Here is a 23,039-nt window from a genome sequence, read left to right as displayed (position 1 = left end):
TCAACAAGATGAGCCGGCAGTGACAACAGGCATGACCTGTATCCTTTTAGGAGATTTCTGAACATATACAAGTATATGTATATTTATAACGTGTACCCTTTTAACAACATTTTATTTTTCCCCCACAGATAGAATCATACATACCTGGTGTTCTGAAACCTGCATTTTTCATCTTATTCTTTATCTTTTTTTTTTAAGATTTTTTTTTCTTTCTCTCCCCATCCTCTCCCCCTCCCCCTGCCGTTATCTAACGTTACCACATTTGGCACATATAAATCCACTGAGGAATGTATCATCATCTGTTTAGTCAGTGCCTATTAAATATACGTGATTTCTACTTTTCACTCTTAGAAACAATGTAATAATCAAAGTCCCTTTATATATATCTCTGTTCCCTTATGTAAATGTATCAGATTCCTTGAAGTGAATTAACTAGGACAAAGGGCATGTGCATTTGAATATTATAACTTTAAGCAAAATAAGCCTAGAGAACTATGTAATTCATCACAAAATTTCTCACAAAAAGTTCTGGAAGATTAGGAGAAAAATGTTTTACAATATTACTTTTTAAATGCTTATTTTCTAGGACCCTTAATTCTACCTCCTTGCTTTTTATCTGGATCTGAGCTGTTTCTTTATCCACCAAGTAAATGGTAATCAAAGTATAGAGATGTAATATCTGCAATAATTTATTTAGCAAATATTTGCTGTTAAGTGCCTGATATATGCCAACTACTGTTTTATGTGCTAGGGATATAACCATGAATATAACAGAACAGTCTTGACTTCAAGGAGCTCATATCCTACAAAACTCGTTCTTACCCTCTCTTGCACGTGTACTACATATTTTTAAGTGTTTGGCCATGAAAATATGCCCTACATATGAATGTTACCTGTATTCTCTATCATGCTCTCCCTTTGCCCTGCTTTAATTTTCTTCATATCACTGTCACCACCTGACATATATATTTGTTTTTTATCTATCTCTACAAATACAATGTAAGCTTCACAAAGGCAGGGATGTTTAACTACTCTGGTGTGGAAACAGAGAAAAAGAGAATAATAGACCCATCTTACCTCCTGGTTGGGGCTCGGGGTTTGATCTTAGAATTCACTTAGTGCCGGGAGGTGGCTTATAATGGCTAAGGAGTAGATAAAGCAAGAAAGTTCAAAGCAAGATGTGAAAACTGGGGGAGTTAGGGCAGTAGATCTGTTTTCAGTAGGGAGACAAGTTAAGTTTCAAATGCCCATACAAAGGAGAAACTCAGGAACTGTGCATATTAACAGGTGTTATAAGTTTCACAAAGTTGATAAACCTGGTGCTGCTCCACCTTGATCATAAACCAGAATCACTTGGAAGACTTCTTGCTTTAAACAAGAGTTTCTGGTCAAATAGGTCTAGAGTGAGGCCTGAGAATTTGCATTTCTAACAAGTTTCCAGGCGATGCTGATGTCAGTGATTCACTCTTTGAGAACCACTGACGCCTGTGGGCTCAGTAAACCATTTATTGATGCAATTGGGCATCAAGAAATAAACTGTGCTGACAAGGAAGCTAGCACACCATGAGGTTAGGTGGGTGAATCATTGCTTAGCTTCTAGATTTATGTAGTCCAGTTCATCCTTCTTAGGTCCTGTCACAGTGAAGTCCCCTGGGACACAAGCACACAAAATGTGAATTTCACTTGTACTATTTAATAGGAGCCTTTTTTTTCAGTTTTAAATCTGTGTACTTTGAAATATCCTTGCTGTTTTTTTTCTACAGTAGAGGGAGCTACAACCCAAATTGTATTTATGTAGCAATAATGCATAATAAGGTTACTTTTCTTTCCCATCCTTTTCCATTCTTTTGTTTTAATTTTTAAGATTTAACTTTATTAAGGTATTCCAAATGTACAGATCAGTGTACTTTGGTGAATATATAAGCATGGGTAACTACCACTCTAATAAATAGGAAACATTTCCATCCTTCCCCCTTTGCAGTTACTTCTGCCCTACAGCCAAACTCATATTTGTTTTCTGTAGCTTTTGTTTGCCTGTTCCAGAATTTCATATAAATCAAACCGTAATATGTACTTATTTTGTGTCTGCTTCTTTTTCAGGGTAATATTTTTGAGATTCATTCATTCTTTTCCATGATCAGTAGTTCATTCTTTCCACATTTTGTTTATCCATTCACTTTTTGATGGTCCATTAGTCATAGATTTTTTAAAGAAATCAGAAGAAAAAAGAATTCATAGTTTTCTGTTGACTATACTCAATTTTCTGGCTCTTTAAATTTTCTTCTTTCTGGGAACTTTAATTCTTGCCTTAAAAGTAACTAATATCTAATTTTCTATTGAATAAAAATTTAAATGTTTTCAGTCTGCTGCTTCTTAAAGCAGAGATGACAAAGTTAGAACTAAAGGTATTAAAATTCATAGCAGCAGTCTTACTCTGAAAACTCAAGGAAATGCTAAATTTATTAATTAATTGTATTTTCTGAGGAGAAATATTTTAGTATTAAAAAGAAAGCTAGTAATACATGACTAGATCTGTGGTAAAGCAAATATACCAAACTGATCATCATAGCACATCTAGGAGATATATATAAAAGGGTTTCACTGTAAAATTCTTGCAATGGTTTTGTGTGATTGAAAAATTTTATAATAAAATATTAGGAAAAAGGGGAATAAAGCTAGTAAATTATTATCTAGCACAGGTATTTTTTATCAACAATGTTATCATATCCTTTAGTAGTTCTAATACTCTTTTTTACAACTACTGTTATCTTAGTTTGCCTGTGAAGTTATTCTCAGTATAAGCAAATGATTACAGTTAGGCAGCTATTAGACTAGTAAAGCTAATTCTTAGTGAATAAGGTTTTGAAGTAGATTCAATGATAGTTCTGATAATGGCATTGTCAACAAAACATCAAAAGAAGTATGGCTTTAATTTTGTGAGCAAGTGTCTGGGTAATATCTTTGGGACAGAGAGAAGAACCAGTGAGATGCTTGGGGAAAGGGATTCTTAGGTAGGGAAATAGTAGCTCAAGAGGGAAGATGGGCAGAAAATAAAAACCAAAAGATGCTTCTTTTTACCTTTTATCTTGTCTGTAACTGGATCCTGAAGTTAATTTCCTACCATGAGATAAGTACTGTTTTTCCAGCTGGATAAGGAAAGTAGCATTGAGTCTTGTTCCTGCTGTTCTCTGCTGACTTCACCAGTAGAGACTGATATGCAAAATAAGTAAAATCAGCAAGTATTAAGCACCTACTCTTTCCTCAGAATTGTACTATATGAAAATTAAATGTATAAGGTATATACTGTACCCATGAGGAACTTCAGTCTAGTTAAGAGATCTCTTAAATGTAGGCATGGAAAATTTCAGTATAAGTACAAGTATATGTACTTTCGTGTGTGTATATGACAATATATATCAAGGTATATATAGTCGAGTGCTAAATTGTATAGTTTTCCTTAAAGGAACTTAGGTGTGGGCTAGAGTAGTCAAGAGAAATATTGAAATGATGTTAATGATATATAAGATGTTAATAGGTAAGGTATTAAAGTCATTTCATGGAAAGAGGGATCCAGCTTGTGAAAATAAATGGTATCTTTTGAAAAGTCAGTAAGAAAACTGTGATTGTATGAGACTTTTGTGGACCCCAGAAAATTATGTTCTTAAAGTAACCCATTCCTGGGGATGTGAGCCTATTGTCGGTCAGACATTTTGATTCAGATAAGGGACATTTGATTAAATAACTTAAGTAGTGCATAGCCCATGGCGGGTCATAATCCTTCTACTGGAGTCCTGTATAAATGGGTTAAATATGGAGAGAGAGACAGAGACAGAGACAGACAGACACTGAGGAACTCAGAGAAGAATTCCCAGAAGAGTGGAAGCCAAAAGCTGAAATCAACAGAACCCAGGCGAGAGAAAGCCACAGGAGTAGAGGGAAAGCGGGAGGAAGCCAGAAGCTGAAAGCAGGGCCCAGAGGAGAAGGGAGTCAGCAGATGCCCCCCGTGTGCCTTGTGATGTGACAGGAGCAGGATCGCTAGCATCCTTTCTTCAGGGAGAAGAACGTTGACTGATAAAACCTCGGTTTGGACACTTTCACTACCCTAGAACCGTAAGCTTCTAAGTTAATAAATCCCCATTGGAGAGGCCAACCTATTCTAGTATGTTGCCTTGGCAGTCTTCAGCAAACTAAAACGAAAACTAACCTGACCAGAGTATTCATGAGGTGAGGTAGTGGGAGAGAAAAGATTCTAGAATCAAAATCAAGAAAACATCAGCATGCTAAGAAAGGACTCAGAAGATAAAATGTAACATACCCAAACATTTGCTCCGGCCCCCATAAATTACACCTGAGCTGTAAGGAAAACAATACAAGTAAAAGTAAACTGAACAATACAAGTAAAAGGAAACTGAAGTCCCAAAGGGAGAGGAGTAATTTGATATTTTAAATTATTTCAGTGTTCCCCCAAAAAATTACATATCATACTACTTCTTCGTAGGTGATTTCACACTCAATTTTCTTTTAGAAATAATGAAGAGAAACAGAAAAATAGGTAAAGAAGGTTAAAGTTAAATGAAGGAATTAAAGATTGAGGAATTTAATGTCCATTTCCACAAAATTCTAGAATGTCACAATTTAGACTTTAGAGAAGAAGTAGTGTAGTGATTATGAAGATCCAGAAATAATTCCTAAGAACAAGTTCTTGCTAGACCAACTTTAATGCTCTTTTTGTTTGTGTTAATAATAGATATTTTGAAGGCTGCTATTCCATGAATTCCATTATATGAGGACATCTACTTCCTCTAAAGGAGTTAACAGGGACCAGATTTACCCTTCTACCTGAAGCAAACAAAAGGCAGATAAAATGCACATGAAATATTGGTTTCCACTGGGTAGTAGGTAATGAAGGACAGTCATCCCCTAGAGATGTGAAACAATGGAGATGAGCCTTATGATCCACTCCAGCTTATAGTTTCCAGGTCATGAGACTTGGGGATGAGGGGTGCAGTGGGGAACACAAGACAGAGCCCATCCTACTCCTCAGGATCTGAAGGTGTGTGAGAATGGGGGAAACTACCTCAGCTACAGTTCCCAGGGAAGAATACCAGAGAGGAGAGAACCCTGAATATTTAGCAGAGTACTGATGAGCACATTGATGTGAGAAAACTACCTGAGGTGAAGGAAAGAGCCTACCAGTAAGATTAAAGGGAGCAGTTACTGGTGCTCAGATAGGACCTGGAACAGTGCCTATTCTCTCAACAGGGCAGGAAAATCTCTATGATCACTGAATAGAGTACTTAGTAGGGTCCTGTTTCAGTAGTAGAGAATAATCAGCCCTAGGCTGAGTACTGCTTCAGACCTACATAATAATACATAAAGCAAGACCTGAAAGTATTAAACTGTTGTCAACTAACTTAACTGCATCCCTGAACAAAATTCCAGAAGATCTATACAAATATAAAAACATCCAGAATCCAATAAGGAAAAATTCATAATGTCTGTCGTCCCATCAAAGATTACCAAGCATGCAAAGAAGCAGGAAAACCTGACCAATAATGAGAATAAGCGTTTGAAACCAAAACTGATAAAAGATGTTAGAATTAGCAGGCAATGACATGTAAAATGTTTGTTACAAAGAGAATAAAATTCCAAATCAAACTTCTAGAAATGAAAAGTGCAATGTCTGAGTTACAATATACTGGATAGGGTTAATATCAAATTAGACAAGCAGAAGAAAAGTAACAATATATATGAAATTGGAGTCTCTGAAAGATAGGACAGGAGGGACAGGACAAAACAATATTTTAAGAAATAATGGTCCGAGTTCCAGGAAGATGGCATCTGAGTAGGCAGTAGGGCTCAGCTCTCAAAAAAACAATAGCAAAAGGGCCAAAAGTTATCTGAGGGATCTGCTTTGGGGGATCAGCAGATCAAGACAGTGCTGTGTAAATCCCAGGAGGAGAAGGGACAGAGAGACGTAGAACACAAAACAACAAATGTGAGTTCCTGACCCCCTCGGTGGCCAGGAATGGCATCCGTCCCCACCCTCAAGAATTTATCCTGTGTAAAACCCTGGCTCACTGCAGCCAACTGAGAGGTGACAGGCATCTTTCTCTTGATCAACTGTTACGAGGGAAGAGGGAGGAAGTGCTGAAGGGGAGAGAGTGAGTTCTCTTCAGTGAGGTCAGCCAGCAGAGCCCCCTTTGAATCTTGGCTCTGGCCAGACCAGAAACATGGGGAATCAGAGATTGAGTTAAACACTTCTGTGGAAAGGTATACCAATGAGTGCCATCTGCTGGCCAGCCAGGAAGCTGCAAGAAGATGAACTGCTTTTAGGTCTCTCTTTAGCCCCAGTCCCTGGGAGAATATCTGGTCCCCATTAATGAGTCCCCGGCCCAGTTTTGATAACTTTAGCTGGGCAATTTTAAAGACTCAGAATAAGGTGGACCAAATATAAAAGAAGAACTGTGGGGGATAAAAAACATAGACAAGAGAGAGACTGATCATCCCAGTAAATTCATCAACATATTCAGATGCCTAAAAATCAACAAAGAATTACAAGCCATACTTCGAATCAGGAAGAGACAGTCTAGCCAAAGGAACCAACCTAGTATCTTGACAAGATACAGGATGTAAGACAACTAACTGATGATAATCACAGAAATCTCTGACATCAATTCACAGAGTTGAAGGAAAATATGCCTAAAGAGGTAAAGGATATCAAGAAGATACTGGGTGAACATAAAGAACAATTTGAAAGCCTGCAATGAAAATTAACAGAGCTTATGGAAATGAAAGACACAATGGATGAGATTAGAAATATATTAGATGTACATGACAGCAGATTTGTAATCCTTGGAGACAGAATTAGTGATTTTGAGGACAGAACATCTGAACTGGAAAAGACAGGAGACCAGAAAGAGAAAAGAATGGGAAAAAAGAAACAGGGTCTCGGGGAATTGAATGACAATGCAAAATGCACAAACATATGCGTTATCAGTGTCCCAGGGGGAGATGAGGATGGATGAGGGACAGAAGGAATATGTAAGGAATAATGACCAGAAACTTTCCGACTCTTATGAAAAACATGAATTTCAATGTCCAAGAAGGACAATGCACCACAAACAGAATAAATCTGAATAGACCTACTCCGTGGCACATACTATTCAGAATGACAAATATCAGAGCTGAAGAGAGGATTCTGAAAGCAGCAAGAGAAGAGCAGAGCATCACATACAGGGGAACTTCAATAAGATTAAGTGATGACTCCTCATCAGAAACCACAGAGGCTAGAAAAAAGCAATATGATGTATTCAAGGTACAGAAAGAGAAAAACTGCCGGTGAAGAATTCCGTATCCAGCAAAACTGTCCTTCAGAAATGAGGTTGAATTTGAAGTCTTCACAGACAAAGAAAAACTGTGAGAGTGTGTTACCAGAAGACAGAATTACAAGAGATACTAAAGGTGGTGCTGTAGCCTTCAAAGAAAAGGGCAAGAAACTTGGAGAAGAGTGAAGAAATGAAGATTATTAGAAAGTGTAAATTAAAGGGTAATAAAACACAGACAATAATAAGATGACAATGGAAAGCTAAAGGATAAAATGGATGACGTAAGAAATGCCTTTACAGCAATAGCATTTATAGGAATAGCCTGAACGCACTAATCAGAGGACATAGATTGATAGAATGGATAAAAAAATACGAGCCATCTGTATGCTATCCACAAGAGACTCACCTCAGATGCCAGGGCACAACCAGGTTGAAAGTGAAAGGTTGGGAAAAGATATTCACACAAATAGTAACCAAAGAAGAGTTGAAGTAGCGATATTAATACTGGACAAAATAGATTTTAAATACAACACTGTTATAAGGGGTGAAGAAAGTCATTATATATTAATAAAAGGAGCAATTCACCAAGAAGAAAGAACTATACTAAATATTTATGCACCGAACTTGGGTGCTTCAAGAGGAGAAATGGATGTCTCTACAATAATAGCTGGAGACTTCAATACAACACTCTCAGTATTGGATGCAACATCTGGACAGAGGATACAGAGAGCTTGAATAATATGATCAATGATCTAGACTCTAACAAACATCTGTAGAGCATTACAACCCAAAACAATGGGATATACATTCTTTTCAAGTGCTCATTGATCCATCTCCAGGATTTGTTGGGTCACAAGACAGGTCTCAATAAGTTTAAAAAGATTGAAATTATAGAACACTTTCTCTGACCATAATGGAATGAAACTGGAAATCAATAATGCACGGGAAAAGGGAAAATTCATAAAGATGTGGAGATTAAATAACGCACTCTTAATCAGTGGGCTAAAGAAGAAATTGCAAGAGAATTCAATAAATATCTTGAGACAAATGAAAATGAGAACACAATATATCAAAATCTATGCGATGCTGCAAAGGTAGTACTGATAGCAAAATTTATAGCCCTCAATGCATTAAGAGAGTATCTACAACTGCAGGCAAGACAGTTCCATCCATCTGCCCCATGGGACTAAGCCCCCTCTCAACCAAAAACAGCGGGTACCACCATCCTAAAATCCTCAAGACTGAGGAATGAACCATCATAAGGTGGGAATGCAACTGTGGACTAAAGTACACTTATTATTATTCTAGTAATGGAAGAACTTGTATCGTTGATATAAAAACACAGTGGTCACCAGAACTTCTAAGGGGAGGGAGCAGGATGAACAGGTGTAACATGGGGCCTTTTCTGGGACATTGGAATTATCCTGCATGATATTGCAGTGACAGATACAGGCTATTATACATTTTGTCAAAACCTATAAAATTGTGTGGTGCAAAATGTAAACTATAATGTAAACTATATTCCATGGTTAGTAGCAATGCTTTAGTATTAGTTTTCCAATTATAACAAATGTACCACACTAAAGAAAGATGTTGTTAATGGGGGTAAAGTGTGGAAGGGCATGGGAATAGGTATATGGGGATCCCCTATATTTTTGATGTAACATTTATGTAATATAAGAATTCTTTAAAAATAATTATTTTTTTTAAACTAAAAATGTTATATTATCCTCTTCAATAAATAATCAAAAAATAAAAAGCAAAAAATCTTAAAAGCAACCAGAGGAAAGAGACAAGTTAGCTTCAGGGGAGCAAACATAAGGGTACGAGTAGAGTTCTCATTGAACAAGAACAATATCGCTCATGAATATAGTTGTAAAATATCTAAACAAAATGTCAGTAAATCAAATCCAACAACATACTCAATGGATAATACATCATGATCAAGTGGATTTATCCCAGGTATGGAGGGTTGGTTTAAAGTCAGTGAACTTTAAAAAAAATGTATATGATCAGCCTAATAGACACAGAAAATAAGTAGGCAAAATCCAACATCCATTCCTGGTAGAAAAAAGAACTCTTGGCAAACTAGGGCTAGAAGGAAACTTTGTCAACTTGATGAAGGCATCTATATAAAACCTTACTACTTACATCATATTGAAGGACAGAATGCTTTCCTCCTAAAATCAGAAACGAGAAGGATGTCTTCTCATCACTCTTTAAACCACTTCTCTTCACCATTGTACTGGAGGTTCTAGATTGTGCTGTCAGGCAGTAAATGAAAGAAAAGTCATCTTAGACTGAAAAATCTTCTTTCATGTATTACATAATTGTCTATATAGAAAATGCTGTGGAATTTATAAAAATATTACCAGACCTAATACGTGGATTTAGTAAGGTTGCAGATACAGATTAATATACTAAAATCAGTTGCATATACTAGTAATGAACAACCAGAAATTGAAACTAAAAATATACCACTCACAATAGCATAAAACAATGAAATATTTGGGGATAAATCTTGGCAAAACGTGAAAAACCTGTACAATGAAAACTAGAAAGCATTGATAGAAATGAAAGACGACTAAATAATTGGATTTACCTGTTTATGGTTCTGAGGACTCAGTATAGTTGAGATTCCATTTCTTCCCAAATTACTAGAGATTCAGTGTAATCCCAATCAAAATTCCATGGGGAAACTATGGGAGGGAGAGGGATGGGGCATATGGGAATTCCCCTATATTTTTGATGTATTGTTTATGTATCTAAATCTTTAAAAATAAAAATTTTAAATTAAAAAAAAAATTCCATCATGCTTTGTAATGTAGACATTGACAAGCTGTTTCTAAATTTCATATGGAAATGGAGAAGATCTAGAATAACCTGTTTTAAAACAAATTTGAACGAGAACGAAGTTGGAAGATTAATGCTACCTGATTTCAAGACTTATTACAAAGCTATAATATTCAACAGTGTGGTATTAGTGTAATTATAGACAACTATATTAATGGAACAGAATATAGAGTCTGGGGGACTGGAGTGAGGGGGAAACCTAACATATGGAATACTGATTTATTTATTTTTTTTACAAAGGTACAGAATCAATGAAGTAAGAAAGGATAGACTATTTAAAGAAAAGTGTTGGAACAACTGGATTTCTGTATGCAAAAAATAAAAAATAAAAAAACCCAACTTTGATTGGTACCTTCTCCTATGTACTAAAAAAATCAACTTAAAGTATTATAGATCATAGTCTTAAATTTAAAACCTAAAAATGTGCAACTTTTAGAAGAAAATACAGGAAAATAGTTATGACATTGGACTAAACAAAGATTTCTTAGACATGACACCAAAAGCATAATCCATAAAAGAATAATTTGATCAATTGGACTGAAATTTAAAATGTACGCTTAAGTGAATGAAAAGACAAGCCATAAACTGGGATAAAATCTTTGCAAAGTGTATATATATCTGATAAAAAACTTGTATCTAGACTATATAAAGAATTCTTATAACTCAAGAATAATATAACACACAACTCAATTTAAAACTCAAGCACAAAGTTTAGAAAGACATTTCTCCAAAGAAGATAAAAAAATGATAGATAAACATGTAGACAGATGCTCAGCATCATTTGGTACAAATTATGACACACTACTATACCCTCTTAAAACGTCAAAATAGAGCCACACCTGAGGAGACAAAAGTGACCTTGAGGGAAAAGCCAAGAAAATCACCGAAATGCTGACTGTTATGGAAAAAATAAAAAATCTGCTAACCCAGAAAATCCTTTCCACAAATATAGAAGAGAACAAATCAGTTTTATTATTTATTAAGCATTAAACCAGACTGTAATTTGCTTTATAGGCAATCCATTAATAAGATCACAAATATAGAAAGAAATTTCACCTGTCTGTATAGCCAGGCAGATAGAATCCATTATATACATGTATAAACATGATAAACAATAACTTGCCCTCATATAAGAGTACTTGACAGCACCATTTGCTGTCATCCTAAATTTGCTTGATAATTGGGGTGGCCACCTGTGTTACTTAGTTGCTTTTATCCAAAGGAAAAACTAAAAGTTCTGTATTTGTGACAGGTAGTTAAAGCTTGAGGCAAGGAACCCAGGCTAAACTCCCACAGTGAATGGGAAGTAGGTGTGCTGTCTTCCTTGATGTTTGCATTTCAAAGACATGGTTCCTGTTTTAGTTTCCCAGCTCCTAAAACAAATGCCATACAGTGGGTTAGCAACACATACAAAGGTCCTCTTCATAAATAGGTCGACCCTGTAGGATCTGGGATTGGAACCTGAACAGGCCTTTTGTAGGGAACATGATTCAATCCCAACAATTCCTAAACCTTTAAGGAAAACCTTCTGGCTGTAAATCTGGTAAGGTGCCTATTTAGCTTTTTTTTTTTTTGTCTTTATTTTTTTAATGTTACATTCAAAAAATATGAGGTTCCCATATACCCCTCCACCCCCCTCACCCCACTCCTCCCCCCATAACAACCACCTCCTCCATCATCATGAGACATTCATTGCACTTGGTGAATACATCTCTGAGCACCGCTGCACCTCATGGTCAGTGGTCCACATCATAGCCCACACTCTCCCACAGTCCACCCAGTGGGCCATAGGAGGACATACAATGTCCAGTAACTGTCCCTGCAGCACTACCCAGGACAACTCCAAGTCCTGAAAACATCTCCACATCTCATCTCTCCCTTCCACTCCCTTATCTATGTGTCAAAGAGACAGAGGAAGGATTTACCGTTACAAGGTTTCTCCAAGCATGCTTTGAGAAAAGGGAGAGTAGAAAAGATCTTTCTTTCTTTTCATTCCAGGGTAAGTTTAATGTTTTTTTTCCATGTACCCTTATATAACCCAGAGCTCTGACATTGCATTGCTGCTAATTAAACCAGCTTTTATTTTTTTTTTTTAACCATCTACCTTTGGGCTCTTTGACAGTAAACCCCAGTTGTTTAGCTAGTCTTAAGTGTTTTTTACCCTTAAGGTAAAACAGCCTAACTTACTCAACCTTAGATCTGGGGACAGAAACCATTGCAGCTTACCAGAAATGTCTGCCTCCTCCATTTTACCTTAAAAATTAATATATATTTCGCATTCATATCCATAATATACCCATGTTCATTTCAATACTTTTCTCTCCTCCTCACCCCCTACGCAAAGGGGGAAACAAAACCTCAAGATTTGAGAAAAGATGTGGGGAAGGGCAAGGAAAGGCAGGTCTTTTGGGGAGATTAATAATTGTATAGTCAATTTAATTTGATAGTTTATCAGCCCATTCCAAAAGACATTATTTAGACATTAGAACTATAAGACATTATTTAGACATTAGAACTATAAATGAAATGGAAATTTTAAGTAAATTATTTTCGAACAATCTAAGTTTTTCTTATGGGTTATTTGTAATCCTCAGTGCAGGCCTTTTTAGAGTGTAACATCTGTCCACAATCCACTGAACATTGCCATTTGTGTGTTTGTGAGAAAGAATAAATGAGTCATCAGAGCTATTAAAAGAATACGTAAGAACACATTAACTTGATTGTTGGTTTTCTAGCCTTACCAGTTCTCTATAGCTACCTTCAGATTTGGTTGACTTTTAATTCTGTGAAAACTTCCCTATTTCAGTTACCACCAGCACTTATGTTGAGATGACTGCTAGCACCGCAACCTCCTCCAGATGTCTTGGTCTTTAGATAAAAGAAAGATAAAAGAGATGTAAGTGAACAGCATTTAAAAATAGCTCTAGAGAGTAAGCAACAACTAAAAACATCTAATAAAAATGAAGTAGTCAGATGCATCTTTTTTAAAAATATGTACCTACAGATTTTTGTTGATGCCAACTTTCATCTATTATCTCTGACTTGGAACAATAGTTTTAAAGAATAATGCTTAGTAGAGAAAAAAATTGAGTAGTTTGGTAGCGGTTTTAAATTATACTTCTTTCAACTTATGCACAAAAGGTCATGGTTCCCAATTGTTCTTTTCTTTTTTTTAAAATCCAGATCAAAAATTTAAATCGATAATAAAATTTAAATCGATCATTTAAATCGATAATAGTGTATATCAATGTAATTGATGTCCTCCTCTGAATATGTACGTCAAAGTTAAATAAGTTGCTTAGCTTTAGTGTATTACTTTAGCTTTAAACATTTGTTTTGTTGTAATTTTCATATATTTATCCAACAGTCTAGTATTAGCCCCTGATCACCAGGCATTCTTTGGCTCTTTGAGAAGTGTCTTAGCAGCATCGCTTAAGGTCAGTTACTCTCCTGGACAGTAGAACTGTTAGTTTCCAGAGGCTGGGTAACAGATTACACTGCAAGTTAACTTTCAACCTAAAACAACGGAAATGTACGCTCGCACAGTTTTGGAGCCAATGGTCTGCCGTCGGGGTAGGAAGGACCCCCAAGGCTCCAGGGAGAATCCTTCCTGCCTCTCAGCTCCTGGTGGCTCCTGGCGGTGGCAGTGTCACCTCAGTCCCTGCCTGCCTCGCGTGGCTGCACCCCTGTGCGTCTCTGTCCACACCTCCCGCTCCTTTCTCTTACAATGGTACCATCATTGGATTTAGCAGCCCTCCTAAATCTAGGATGATTTCATCTTAAGAGGTTTATCTAATTACATCTGCAAAGACCCAACTTCCAAATAAGGTCATATTCTGAGGTCTTGGCCATACATGAATTTTGAAGGGGGCACTATTCAACCCTCTTCAGCAGTATTTAAAATCCTTTTACTTAGTAAAGTTTCAGAATAACTTTCTTTCATCTAAAGCTTTCACATTATCTTACTCATTTTCATAACATATGTTTGTGTAAGGCACTTCATAGCATCCCTCATGGAAAGAAATCATTTTGGAAGAAACTCTTGCACTTTCTTTGTCCACTCCTTCATTTACTTTTCCCCACGAGAAGTCATGAGACCAAGGAGAACGTTTAACCAAGAGACAGAGGCACTGCATGGAATTGCACAGACCACAGCACTCCTTAGCATGCTCGTGCCCAGGACACCAAGAGCTTGAGCCTCTGGTGTCTGTCGAGTAAGCTGATCAAGCAGGGTTTTTTGCTAAGTCCAGCTAAGTCTCTTTTTTACAGTTCCAGTTTTTCTTTCTGCGACCAAGATAAATCAGAAGCAGGGCAAAACAGTCTAGGGTCAAGGATTGAGCTAGCAGGCCCTGTTACTCTCTAATCCCGCTTTACCAATAGTAGAGTTGATATGTAACCCTCATTTACCTCAATTTTGTGTGTTTATTCTGTCATCAAGAAGTATAACATTAATCAGAGAAGATGTTACTATGCCTGTTTTTAAAAATAAATGAAACTTAAGCTAAAATGAGTATAAAGGAATTCTACCCTGACAACTTCTGAGGCCCAGCTTCAGTCAAGAGTTAGAACCCAAACTTCCTGACCATATAGCTTTTATTATGCCTCCTTTGATGATCCCATAATAGGATTCAGATTGGAATTTGCCCAACATCATAGTTAAGAACCGTGTGTTTTGACTTTATTGTTTTTAATTTCTGAGTGACCACTCTGGCTTGCCTTCCTATAAACTGTGTTATTTCCCCTTAAAGGCAATTGAAAAAATTATTAAACCTGTAAAACCATAATATGTCTGACAAAGCCCTCTGAAACCATTATTTAACACTTTTCTGTACCTTTTCCAATAGTTGCAAAAACTGATGTATTAAGAGTGGTGTAAAAGTCCTCTACATTTCCAAATAATATATTTTACTTATTTCCTTCACTCTTTATAAATAAATGTGAATTGACTTTTGGTTGTCCTATGAGCTTTGTAAGCTGCCAAAACTTATGGTGGTTAGAATTTTTTTAAAGAATTTCTTTGAAAAAAAGATAAAATAGTGTTTTTTTTTATGTCATTTTACAACATTGTTACTTTATTTGTCTTATTTCTGAAGGTCTAGTTCTGAATCTTACTAAATTTTCTTATGCAGCATTCTGGAGCACATTGTTTTTGTACTTTAGATCACTTGGGCAACTCAGGTTCATTTTTGTGATGTTTTTCACTTCTTTTCAAAATAGGTGTTGGTTTCCTCTGCTGTTATTCCTGAGATCACTTGGTCTTACTGTTGAATTCTAATTGAAGCTCTTTCTTCCCCCTGTTCTTTTCAGATATTTATACTTGCTGTTCTCCAGTGATGACCTCTTACCCTTAGACCATTGGGTGTTCAATACAGAGGCCCACCCTCTGCCGGTATTACGTTTAGCCAACAACACACTGTCAGGAAATGCTGCTGTTCGATGAAAGCAACCCCAGAAGGACCATTCTCACCTGTGTTTTGTTTACATGGACCACTACAGAAATTAGGCCGGAGAGGGGACTTTTGAAAACCCGCAAGACTTTTCAACTTGTAAATATAGCAACTTTGAAATTATTCCATTTTATACCTGACCAAAACATGTTCTGGTACGTATAGGACAGGGACCTGATGTGCTTTAATTCTTAATGAGATGGTCATGTGAGAAATAATGTCTGTTACTACAAGTTTGTTTTTTGAGTTCTGAAGTCTAGGGGCTAGACTTCTAAGAACAAGCCAGGAAATATGGAGCACCTTGCAGGAACTAGAGATGGCCTTTGAAACCAATTATATATCTCTTTCCTCCCACAGTGGAGCAGCTTTCAAGTAAAAATACTTTCACATTGTTTATCCCTTTTATCTCCATTTTAATAGTGAAATGAACTAAGACAAGCAAGAACAAAAGAACAGTATAACTGCATCAGCAGCAAGAAGAGTTGAAAAAGAAACAGAAGTACCTAGCCCTGTCTGAATGTTCAAGTTCCCCATTGGATGACTAGACTGGCAACTGTTACAAATCCCACATCAGTTTCATTAAAATTTCTTGGTTAAATATGATTTTCTCCGAGGTCATGATCTTACAAAGAATACTGCTCAAGCCTTTGCCTTCATATGGAGTCACTGAAACTGCTGTTTTATCAGACCCACCACTTACAAGCCTGGGATTGAGATTTTGTGCATGTAGTTCAATCCAGTGATGGTAGCATGACAAACAGTGGGGAAAATGCCACAATCCATTGCCTTGGAACCCATTCTAAGAGAAAGCTTCGGTTTGGTGGGTAGGAGATTATTTTTCAGCACCAACAAATCTACCAAGTAAATTTTATCATTTTAACCTCATTATAAACTCAACTAACAACTTTATTTATGTGGCTTGGCAAAATTTTCTATACTGCAATGTGGCTCTGAATTCTCTTTGATGAGCCAAATTACTAGTAAATTTATTAAATCCAAAACGAAATAACAGTGAAACTTCTTTAAATATTCCATCTGGAATCTGGACAGAGGGATCTTTTATTATCTCCTCAAATGAATGAGCTTTTCACAAATATTTTCTGTAAAAAAATTAATTCAACTTTTATTTTCTCCAGGGATATTTATAGAAATCCAAAGAATCAGAATAGTTCCAAAATAATTTTTAGTGATAAGAGCATGGTGTAATTAATTACCGTTGCACTAAATTTAGGATGTATCTAATGGGGGTAGTCTCTTACCGTCATAAGTTTTGAATTAATATTTCTTTTAAACAAAATTTCTAGATCTTTTTATTTTGTGGGGAAGAACTTAAAATTTTTGTAAGAACTGGAATATACATATCTAATGCTTATAAATTTTCTGCCCCTTAGATTTATGTCACAGTGCAGGGCACTTCTTTCATTTAATACAAGCAGCTGCCAGTAACATTAATAAAAGTTGGGAACAGTGTAATTAGTTTAATATTTATTCTGAATTTGAAGAATTCATGAAACAATTTTTTTGCAAGAAGCCTGCCTTGGAATTCTAAAGGCTTATTTCTTTTGATGACTTTTCTTTGAGTCCTCTGGTAGCATGTAGATTTAAATTAGAAAAATATTTTAATATATTAAATCTTCTTCTAAGATAGCCATCTTATACCACAAATAATCTAGCAACTTACACACTTCAGTAAATGGTCCATAAATAAATGAAAACCACCCCAAATTGTTACAGTATATATGTAAAATAAGAATGTAGCACCAACAGCATTATTTGAATCTTTAAGACAGTTAAATTTTAGTATATATTTGAAATTATAACTTTTACTGTTGAAAAATTAAATTTTTTAAGTGAGAAGGGTAGTGTTTTAGTGTGATTTTAGAAGAGAAAGGGGAAGTGTTTGGTTTTCCAAAAAAGGTTAGCTTTTTCCCTAAAAACAGCACAAACCCACTTATGAGTCACTGAAAAAAAGGGAAAAGTCTGAGCTGGAAAAGACTCAGAGGAACTGTGCAGTCACTTTGCTTTAGAAGAATGCAGACTAAAGGTGCCTTCTTAGTTTCCCAGGAACTTTCCAAGTGATAAGGAAACAGACCTCCTCCTCCCCAGCTGCTCTGTATTACTAGGACTGAATGGAGCTTAGAAGGCAGAGAAGTGTCCAAGTAGGACCAGTTGTGGTAAAGCAAGGGGTTTGAGAAGGGCAGAGAGGGCGTTTTCTCCACCACCTCCCGACCTTTTGATGATGAGAAGACTAGAGTTTGTAACAATGCTTCAATTTTTTTTCTTCTCTAAATACCAAAGGCAGTTAAAGAAAGTTACAAATGACTTGCCAGTGTCATGTTTTATTTTTGTTATCGATTTTTAATTATTTCCACAAAGATCAATCTTTATTCCATATTCTGCTTAGTTTCCAAGAGTATTCTTCACTTTCTTCTGTCCTTGCATTTGCGGACCTTATGACTCAGGTTAAATACTTACTGAATTTCTAAGACCATCTGCAGAGAGCTCAGAAATGCCCCTTTCCAGGTACCGCCTCAGAGAGCTGCACCTCACCTTGTGCCTTTGGCACAAATGTGCAGAATAGATCTGTCAGTTGGTACACAAAAGAAAAAGAGAGGATGACCACTTCTGTCGTCTACATTTATTTCTTTTCATTTTAGAATCACACTTCTTTGTTTTGAACCAATTGATATTATTTTTAACCAAACATGAAGTTGGTGAAACCAAGAGAACGTGGCCCTAACCAAAAGGAAGTGTCGTGCAGGAGGGTCTTACTTTCTGGCGGGTTGCATGTATCTGCTGTTCTGTGTCTCTCTCATACCAACTTATTCCTGTCTTTGAGCAGATGCTTATATGTAAAAGTAAAACCTAGATGTTGAAGGAATGTGTTCCTTCTGTGGAAGGTTGACCCCTGAATCTTCATGATCTCATCTAGGGCAACCCAAATTTCACTTGGAGGATTTTAACCAAGCCGTTTGAAATTATGACCATCAGCCTTTCATCTTCTCCACTCCACTGCCAAAGTTTTGACACAGATTTGTTGATAAAAGATTGTGCTTGCCATTCTCCTTATGCATTTTCTTCTCAAACTTGGATTTCTTTGAATGAGTGCATGAGTGAATGAGAGAATAAGTGAACAAACATATGAGGTACTTAATGTGTGCTAAGCATTATGCCAGGCACTTTCAAGTGTTAAAACATTTTACATAATTCCAGTGACATTTTATATATGAGTAGTTCATACCATTTTAAATGTTTTCAGTATGAAGCATGTTAAAAATATGTAATTTTTTATTTCATTTAAGTTAAAGAGGAAAAGAAAAGGTTTATAATATATTTTAAACAATGCGTTGCTATATAAGACTAACATATAATTGTAGTTAACTAAAATCTCTCGGGAAATGTTGAAGAAATACTGGATTGCTGAAGCAACTTTGACTAAAACATTTACTTTAGAAAGAAATTCTTATTTTGCTGTATCCCTCTAATTACGTAATTAAAAATTTAAGTTTTATGGAAGTGTTGGCTATTTTATATTAAAAAGTTTTTTGTCACATAATTCACGGGTAACAACTGACAGTTATAAATTGGTTTTGATCTCATATGGGTCTTACAAATGGTCCCATGCTGTTAATATGTAAAGAAAATATACTAAAATATTTCTGAGTTCTGAATAATAGTTCATAGTAATAGTATTTTGAGTTCTTTTTCTTTAGGATTCATTACCCACAAAATGTCTAGCTCCTATTTTATCTACTCTTTAACATAGATGTATATGTAAATGCCATTATACACAGATTTCTAATGCTAATATTGCCTCTGTTTAATTATTGATTTGGGCTGCACAGATTCTAAGCAGAATATTTGAGCAACCAAATAAGACATGGAGATATTTTGATGTACTTACTCTGGTTTAAAAACATTGATGAAGATTATTTTCTATTATCTCAGCTTATTCACGTCACGATGGAGATGCTCTTTTTTGCTATATAACCAGTCAGCAAGCTTTTCTGTAAATGGCCAGATAATAGATAGTTTAGGCTTCGGGGGGCTGCAGAGTCTATTCAATTCTGCATTGAAACCTAAAAGCAGCCAAGACACTATGTAAATGAATAGGCTTGGTTCTTTTCCAATGAAACTTTATTTACAAAAACAAATGGAGATCCTGGTTTGGCCCACAGGCAGTAGTTTGCTGACCTCTGATCAGAAGTTCCTATAACCTTTGTTCTGCATCTTCTTTCTGTGTTTACTTTACATAATTCGTTTTAAAGCAAAAATGTGTGTGTACTATTGTATTTTGTATAACCTAAAGCTATATATTTTGTTGTCTTGAAAATAGATGTACTCTTCTGGAGTCTGTTCAAATTTCAGGATGATTTGGTTATCATGAGAAAAGCAAAGGTTTTGTTACTGGTATGTTGTCAGCCGTTGTTCTTGTCTTGTCATAGTATTTAAAGCCACTGTACTGGAGTTCCCGTGCAAAAGGGACGCCTCTGTCGTGTCAGATGTTATGTTCTCTGCAAGTTCTGCCTGCTCACTTAGGGTGGGCTGAGTCTCTGAGCTGCTGGGTCTGCAGAAATTTCACCACTTGGGTACCGTTAGGGTCCTATGACAAAAACAGGATAGAATTTCTGATCTTTGTGCTGCAGAAACAGTCTTTTGAAAAATCTTAGGTAACAGAAAATGGGCCATGTGTCTCCCTTTTTGCTTTGGTTATTGCTTTTTTTGGCTGCAGAAGGTCGCCGCCCCCTTTGCTCTTGAACAGCCCAAGCCGAGGAGCGCAAAGAAGAGGTACATCCAGAAAGGAGACCCCTTCCTCTCTCCTTGCACAGCTCTCCTCAATACCTTTACAAGTCAGTGACATTATTTCAACATGTTAGCATGCATCATTTCAGAAAATAAAGTATTCCTCAACCGCAGTCCTTCACTTCCAGTGCTTAACAGCTAAGCCATTTTAAACTTGGTTTGAGCCCAGCAGTTGAGGACTGGTGACATTAGACATATGGCTGTTACAAACACTGCAGTGCACCAAGTCATTCTGAAAGGTAATAGATTTTCACTAAGAAATTTATTGTATTCACTATTTTTAGAAATTCTGGGTGGGGGTGAAGGTGCTAAGTGATAAGCAGGAATTTATTGTCTCCCACATTATAAATGAACTGCCTTTCTCCGTCCCTTCCGCTCCGTATGCACCCAAGTGTGAGCACACAGACACAAATACCCACGTCCATACACGTTATTATGCAGCTGGTTTTGAACAATTGCAAGTGTCTTGCAGCTACAGAATTCTATTGCAAATTGCATACCAGGAAACTCCTGTGAAGATAATCTGAGTTCTTTGCTGGGAAAAAGGTGTTTTTTAAAGAAAATTCAAAAATTAGTTGTTGGATTAACGAAAATATTCCCAATTTTAGCTACTGGATTTGGAAGCTGAAATGCCATTCTGTGATCTCACTGGTCTCAAATTCACTAATAAAATTTTTCCTAAGCTAATAAGTGGGGTAAGTATAAGCTCCGAAATTGAGTACCCACTGGCCACTCATGAAGTGGTTTCCAGTCATGTCCTCCATGTGTAATTTTTACAAATCATGGATAATATTGTATTAAAGATCAAATAAAGATGTTCTTTAAGTGAAACTCTTTGTTTATTCATTTATACCCACGACAACATTGCAGTTCAATCTCTTCCTATTTACAAGAGGACAACTTTGGCTTTGGACTGTAACTGGTAGTCTAGCATTACTCTTATTCAGAGAGGATTTCTTTTAGTTCAGCTAATCTTCATTCTCGATATCATTGAAAGTTTAAAAAGAGTTTGCTTAAAAAGTTATTTTATTCCAACCAATTTTTATAGCACTGCTGTTTTTTTGTTTTTTTTTTTTACTAAGAATAATGTGTTTTAGATACAATTATATTATTGGCCTACGCAAGGAAGTATATGAAATCCCTACTTCTTGCTTTTAACTTTCCTGGGAATGACACTGCTAGAAATTAGTATCTTGCATTAGAAATGCCAATATACGATATGTAAAGATGGCATTATTAAAAGAGTTTAACAGTGTTGGAGACTGAGTCGTGTTTTGCACAAAAGGCATGTTCAGGCCCCGACCCTTGCTCCTGTGAGTGCAGCCCCCTTGTTAACAGGATCTCTTGAAGAAGTCCCGTCAGTTAAGATGTGGCCTGACTGACTCAGGATGGGCTTTAGTTGAGATCACTGGAGGCCTTTATAAGCAGAATGAAATTCAGACAGAGAAGGAGGCCCAGGAAGCAGCTGGAAGCAGGGAGTTAATGGAACCCCTAAGAGAAAGGAGAAGACACTGCCATGTGCCCTGCCAGGGAACCAGGGAACGGAAAGGCCAAGGAACCCCACAGATTGCAGGCCAGCCTGCTGGCCTGACCTGGGGAGGAAGCAAGCCTTCTAGCCCCTGAGTCCATGGGACAATAAATTCCTGTTGTTAAGCCAACCCCTGGTGCAGTATTTATTTTAGCAGCCAGGAAACTAAAATACAAAGCCAACAAAAAAAGAAGGGAAGAAGATGGCAATTCATCTCTGGGTGCGGAGAGTCTTGAAATTATTCTGACTCTTGTAGAATAACATAGCTTCAGAGAAAAGTTTGGGGGTGGCTATGTTTTTCCCCAAAAGAGAAGTCATTTTCAACTCAGAAGCCAAATAGTATGTGACCCCTTCCATGCAAGGAGGTTTAAAACTCCGTCCAATTCCACAATAGTGGGAGAATATTGAGCTCCCAGAAAGAAAGAAGTAGCCGAAGATGCAAACACTGAGCTTGAGAATTGCAGAGAGGAGAGTACCTGCATTGCACAAGTCACTGTTTTCCAGCTGATTTTAAGAAAACAAATTGTAGATTTATATAACAACATTAGAGTATTACTGTGCCAAGTCTAGGCCAGCTTCTAAGATCATCAAGCTTAAAAACCGCTTCAGTCTCAGAACCTCAGCCTGCCACATTTTAATCTGACCTGACCCTGCTTAAGTGATTATTGGGCCAAAATATGCTAAGGGGCTTGAGAATAGTATCAACTGAACTCAAGACAGTTGTTTAATCTGCTGCTGATACTGTACAAGTACAGGATATTTAAAACTCTGTACCCATGAAGGATCGAATAAGGTAGGGCTGGGAAGCAGACTTGGCCCAGTGGTTAGGGCGTCCGTCTACCACATGGGAGGTCCACGGTTCAAACCCCGGGCCTCCTTGACCCGTGTGGAGCTGGCCATGTGCAGTGCTGATGCGCGCAAGGAGTGCCGTGCCACGCAGGGGTGTCCCCGGTGTAGGGAAGCCCCATGTGCAAGGAGTGCGCCCTGTAAGGAGAGCCGCCCAGTGTGAAAGAAAGTGCAGCCTGCCCAGGAATGGCGCCGCACACACGGAGAGCTGACGCAGCAAGATGACGCAACAAA

General features: G+C 36.9%; 1 protein-coding gene across 4 annotated transcripts in view; it reads left to right on the top strand.

The window, feature by feature from the left end:
* The window catches only part of MAN1A2 (mannosidase alpha class 1A member 2), a 254,045-nt gene that overhangs the window by 177,048 nt on the left and 53,958 nt on the right, over positions 1–23,039 (top strand). The window contains exons 13-14 of one of the 4 annotated variants that reach the window (XR_001118517.3): positions 15,489–15,783; positions 16,049–21,262. The exons of 1 other annotated variant lie outside the window; for it this stretch is intronic. Coding sequence is in view for 1 of the 3 variants with exons in the window: in XM_004456600.4 (XP_004456657.1) it covers positions 15,489–15,621 (133 nt within the window). In the remaining 2 variants the exon portion in view is untranslated. Of the gene's footprint in view, positions 1–12,987; positions 13,078–15,488; positions 21,263–23,039 lie in introns of those variants that run through there. 2 more of the 4 variants (XR_188123.5, XM_004456600.4) reach the window with 2 other exon arrangements.

The sequence above is a fragment of the Dasypus novemcinctus genome, chromosome 9 (genome assembly GCF_030445035.2).
Source record: "Dasypus novemcinctus isolate mDasNov1 chromosome 9, mDasNov1.1.hap2, whole genome shotgun sequence".
Taxonomy (NCBI): Eukaryota; Metazoa; Chordata; class Mammalia; order Cingulata; family Dasypodidae; genus Dasypus; species Dasypus novemcinctus.
This window is presented reverse-complemented; position numbering and strand designations above follow the sequence as displayed.